The 6000-nt window shown below is 43.0% G+C and overlaps 1 protein-coding gene across 1 annotated transcript; it reads left to right on the top strand.

The window, feature by feature from the left end:
* The first annotated feature begins 318 nt into the window (after window positions 1-318).
* LOC112885437 lies at window positions 319-2260 on the top strand. Its single transcript, XM_025951058.1, has 5 exons — window positions 319-828; window positions 1275-1278; window positions 1539-1649; window positions 2123-2196; window positions 2246-2260. Exons 1-5 carry the CDS (start codon window positions 319-321, stop codon window positions 2258-2260), a joined length of 714 nt encoding a protein of 237 aa, XP_025806843.1.
* Window positions 2261-6000: the final 3740 nt, after the last annotated feature.

Here is a 6000-nt window from a genome sequence, read left to right on the forward strand (position 1 = left end):
CGTGACAGAGAAGCAGCTTTTGAACAAATCATGAGGGATTATTTTGTTGACGATCCTCTGTACAGCGCGGAGGACTTTCGACGGCGGTATGTACCCTTTCCTGCTGTCAGTTGTCAGGGTTTTACCATATTTCTTGAGATGGTATGCTCTAGAAACTAATGGCCAATGTATTGCCTCGTCATGCACAGGTTTAGAATGAGAAAGTCCTTATTCCTTGACATGGTCCAGAAGATTACCGAGAAGAATTCGTATTTTCTTCAACGCGAGGATGCTTGCATGCACATCGGTTTCCATCCCATTCATAAATGCCTTGTGGCTATGAGGATGCTTGCCTACGGCAGTCCAGCTGATTCGTTCGACGACACATACCGCATGGCCGAGTCAACAGTTCTTGAGACTGTGAAGCAATTTGCAAGAACCGTCATTGCTGTTTATGAGTCTGATTTCTTGAGGCCACCGACTGCAAGCGAGCTTGAGACAATTTTACGAGTCAATGAAGCTAGAGGTTTTCCTGGGATGATCGGCAGCATTGACTGTATGCATTGGGAATGGTCCAACTGCCCGACTGCGTGGCATGGCCAGTACAAGGGGCACAAAGGCAAACCGACCATAATTCTGGAGGCTGTTGCTACGCAGGACTTGCGCATCTGGCATGCATATTTCGGATTGCCTGGGTCCCATAATGACATTAATGTGCTTCATAGGTCCCCGGTGTTTTACGACCTCGTTGAAGGACGAAGACCGCAATTTGAGTTTGATGTTAATGGGAACAAGTACAACATGTGTTACTATCTTGCCGACGGAATATACCCTGATTGGGCTACGTTGGTAAAATCATACAGTGCGCCGATTAGTCTAAAGGAGAGAGTATATGCAGAAAGGCAGGAGTCAGTCAGGAAGGATGTGGAACGCACTTTTGGGGGGTTACGGTCCAGATTCAGGATAATTTATAACCCTGGTAGGTTGTGGAGCCAAAGTGATCTAAACAACATCATGCGTGCTTGTGTTATTCTGCACAACATGGTGATTGAAGATGAGAGAAATTTGTACAACGATCATCAGGAGTTTGAGATGTCTTTAGACCCACCGATTTCTCAGAATAGAGATGTGCCGGAAATTTCTCAGTTGATTAATTCATACACCAAAATTCGTGACAAGGCCACGTCTAACAGATTGCAACGAGACCTCATGGAGCACCTTTTGCAAATAAACAGCGCCTGCAGGAACATGGAACTCTGCGTTGATAATGATGTAATTAACTAATACTTAAACAGCCAGGTAAGTGCTGGTGAGACCATGTTTTTATTGTTGTCTTTAGAAAATATGAGATGTGTAATCTGTTTTCTCCAAGTGCCATGTAGCCAAAACTAAAGTTTTCCCTGCTGGTCTATGCCAGCAGAATTTTGCATGAGTTATTCTAGTTGATTGCTACATTGCTTTTGGTGCCACAACCAATTTGTACCTTATCATTGACAGGACTCAGTAGCTGGAGATAGTGATCAACAAATTCTTGTGGTTCCTGCAATATATCCTTTAAGAGTTCAGTAAGATACGTGGGCTATTTCCGTTGTCAAAGATCAGTGATGTTAAGATATTTGGTGCTATATTGTCTGCAAGCTTGGAAGCAACTGCTATTGAACAACCTGCAGGTAAGTATTAGTACAACAAATCCACTCACTGCTATTCTCTTTTTCTTTACCTTCACACTAGCATCTTTGATGCCTTTCCCTGCATCATATCAAGATTATAAATTCAAATGTTCTCTTAATTCGGTTTCTAACAGTCATTGTTACATCTTCGAATTAAGTGGAACAAAAGGTAATGTTATTCAACCAAATGACCAACTGAAAGTTGAAGCTTCAATACTAGATGTTAAGGTCATAGAGAAAACAGCAGTATATAAATCCAAAGCTTCAGGAGTTTGATGTCAAAGGACCCCCTCGATCAGCTGCTCCTGCATCAACTGAATTTGGAGGTGTTACCTTCAAACGCTTTAGAAACGTATATATCCTGGAAATGTAATGTCGCCATGTTTACTTCTGGGCCTCTGACCTTTTACTTCCATTCAATTTTGAAGGTTATTAGCCATGAAACTCTGATTAGCTTTTTTTTGTTTCTGCAGAGAATCTGACTATGAACCTCGTGATAACAATGGAATTTCAGTACAAGAAACGGGCAGCTGCTGGCAGTTCAGAGGTGGGAGGCCTACATAAATGTGATGTGCTCCGCTTGACTCTTCGTTCAGAGGTGGGAGGCCTAGATAACTGCATGGTGGACGTATATATCCTCGAATTACTGTTGTAATAGGAAGGCTGTGTTTAGATATTAATTGTAACTGGGCACGTTCCCTGATATTGGAAAGGGCTAAAATGGGTCGTGTTGTCTCTGAGGGCTAGTTTCCTGCTGTGATTTTGTTGCTACATGTTTTCTCAGTTAAGTTTTTATTTGATCACATGGAAGACCTTTGGCTGAAAGCACAGAAAACCTGCAGCTTTCTTTGGTGCGGCCGGACTGTACTGCTTTCTTGCACTTTTCAAGCAACACACGAAGAGGAGCACTCTCTTGTGCACAGCTTCAATATTTAATCATCTCAGACGAAACTACTTTCATTGATCAAATAGAAGCACATCGTAAAGAATCATCAAGCCTAAGCACATCTAATAAAAATTTCATAAATTACACTGCTGTTGAAACATGCACGCAAAATGTTTTCATCAGCCATCAGCCATCATAAATCCAAAAGGAAGGAAACATACCTTCTCAAGTTCCCTTATGGTTGACGGCAGAGGTAACGACAACTCATTGGAATTGTCACCTCCTTGAGACGGACCACCCTGAAACATGTAACCATTGAATTGGTTGTCCATCCTGGAATAATGAGTGTATACTTTGTTAAATAATTGACTCCATTACTGCAAGCAAGTAGGGCATATTTATAAATCGAACGAAATCGTGCCCACATCTAAATCAAAGGAAATCGAACACAATCAGCATCACAGGCCACAAAAGATGCAGTGAAACTGAAATTGAAATGACAAATCATAGAAATATCAACTGTCAATTTTGTTTGGAAGTTCAAACTTCCAGTTGCAAACTAATTCTAGATCATTTAATTATAACTAAAGCATTGAAAAAAATAAACACATATTCCAACTACAATGGAAATTAGAGCTCTAAAGTTTCAGCTTGTGATCAATCCATGGCCCGTGGATATCGATCGAAGGAAAAAATAAATACATACGTCCTTAAGTATCATTAACTAACTCCTTCCTGTCTTGCAACAGGCCATGTCTGTTACTACGACTGTTGGCCTCGTACAAGACATACTGCAAGTTTGTCTTTGCTATCAACATAAATTCAAATCGTTGTTCCTTTCAAATATTCAGCAACGATTCGAGCTATATATATTGTGCTCAAAAGATAAAGAGAAATATCAGCGACTCTCCACATGCAAAACATAATCTTTTCTGTGATGTAGTTAAGTAGCCAGCACTGAATCTTAAGCTTTCCATAGCGATACTGCAATAGTACTATGAAATGGACAGCAAAAGATATTGGGGAAACAATAAAAGGGATTGCGAAAACAAATTTGACACAATTTTCATTTTAGTAGTGAGGGTGCTCAGAAACATTTCCTTTGCTTAAGCATTTGCTGCGCTACAGATCAAAATCAGGGGCGAACCAGCATGGGACATGGCGCTACAGATCGAAATCAGGGGCGGAACCAGCATAGGACATGTACACCCGATAATTCTTGCAAACGAAATCGAAGTTAGTACGTATATATTGTAACTGGATTCAGATCCGGCGCTAAAATAGGGTTTGGGGTGCTCCGTCTCGCACAGCAGAAGAAAAGAGAGGGGGCGGGCATACCTGGACGATGCACTCGTCGCCAGCAAAGGGAGGGAGGAAGAACGCACCTTGTCCGCGCGTCGGTGACCGAGGTGAGGAGGACGGGATTCGCGCCGGCGGCGGCCGAGGCGGGGAGGATGAAAGTGCGCCGGCGGCGGTGAAGTGGCTGCTGGGAGCGACCCTGCGGGGAGGAGGGGAAGGCGCGTCGGTGGCCAAGGCGACGAGGACGGGATGCGCGCCAGCGGCGGTCGAGGCGGGGAGGAGGGGAACTCGAAACCGATGGAGACGGAGGGGGAGCGGGACGGGGAGAAGGAAGCCGCCTTGCTGCCGTTGGTACGACTGGGCCCAGCGCCGATCGCTAGCGGCAACAGTACCGGCCAGTTTAGCTGCTTCTCCCTCGTGCCGCTATTTTGGCTGGCCCAAATGGCTGGCCTGTTGGAACACCCATCCGAGCGCTACAGTACCCGCGTGGGAGCCATTTTGGCTTTGACTGCCCAGATGGCTGCTCCGTTGGAGTCAGCCTAACGCTCACCAGTCACTTATCGAGGCCGGACCTCCACTGGAGCTACCTCGCCGCCTTCTCCCCTCCGCCGGTAAGCTTCTATTACCGTCGAGCTCATGCCTCCACCCCTCCTCTGCCCAATTCAATTGCTCCAATAGCTGCCCCACATCCTCCCGCAGCTGTTGAGCCCAAGCTTGGCCCTCCTCCTCGCCGGGAACCTCCTCGCCGACGAGCACCCCTCCGCCGCCGCCTCGGCTACCGTGGGAAAGCCCCCTCCGGTCACCCCCTCCCCTTCCCAAGACCTCTAATAGGTGCGCCTTGACCTCCTAGTGCTCGTTGACCACTTCTCCTCCAACCCCTCGCCGTCCCCTCGCCGGAATTTGGCCGGCACCCCCTCTGCCCTTCTTCCCCGACGAGCCAAGGGTATAAGTGCAAGGATTTCAAAAATGTTAAGGGTGTCCCTGTAAATTTCCAGAGCCCCCCCAATTCAAAAGCTGTGAACTTCAAAAATTCGTAGAAATTTGTAGAAAATTCAGAAAAATGCCAAACCAGTTTTGTTGGAATCCTTGAGTTAAATTCGACTACTTTTGTGTAGTAAACTTGAGCTATATATGTATAATTTCTGTTGTAGATTAAATACTAGAAAATAAGTGTTTTATTTGTATCTCATGTTGTAGGCATGTGTTATAGCTAAAATTTGGAACTTAGATTGTATGTGCTATGTATAGCTCTGTGTAAAACGTTCAAGTACTTTACTGTTCATTTGCTTAGATTTGGAGTACTTTTTGTTATATGTTGATGAAATGCTTAATAGTAGGGTGTTTCTGTTGATGTTTGTATTTGAAATTTTTATCACAACTTCCTTTTTGAATGTGTAATCCATGGTAAATATATTAGGATTAATAGTAGGTCATATTTAAAGTTAAGAAATTTTGGGTTAATTACAAAAATGAGTCATTTATGCTAGCTTCTATTCATGGAAAATTATGAAAATATTCTAAGATGTTGTTCCTAAGTAGTGTAGCATAACTACAAAATTTCAACCTATGATTAGGTGTAAAATACCTAAAATAAATATAATTTTATTAGTAGATCTATATTAAAGAATAACTTAGGGTTTTTCAAGGTGATTAGCTAGTTAATTAAATAAAAATGTTAAGTGTAATTAGTTTAGTAGTCAACCATGTTACTTCTTGTAGTGAGCTAAATGTTTGGGATAGATGACCCTGTTACTTAATGTAACTCAGTAATTTATTTAATACTCGATAAATGACTGCCCAGTAAGGGGCAATTGTGTTGTTTGCTAATAGATGATGTTATGTTCTGTGGCTTGTAATTTTGTCGTGAAGTAGAATGACAATCTACGCATTTTCTTAATTGCATCTTTTTCATCACATGTAGACTCGATGTTTCTTGCCGATGGTGATTATCAGATCTTTCCGGAATCCAAAAAAGAAGTCTCTGAAGACGCTAGGAACATCGTCGAAGAATCAATCGAAGCCCCGAACCTGAGTTCGGAAGAAATTATTAACATTTCTGACCCCAGCCCCGCCAGTGAAGGCAAGCCCCGGTCATAAACCCAGTATCTTATTTACACTGTAATTTACCTTTATATGTTTATATACTTGTGCATTAAGTTCTTAGGA

Source organism: Panicum hallii, chromosome 3 (assembly GCF_002211085.1).
Source record: "Panicum hallii strain FIL2 chromosome 3, PHallii_v3.1, whole genome shotgun sequence".
NCBI lineage: Eukaryota > Viridiplantae > Streptophyta > Magnoliopsida > Poales > Poaceae > Panicum > Panicum hallii.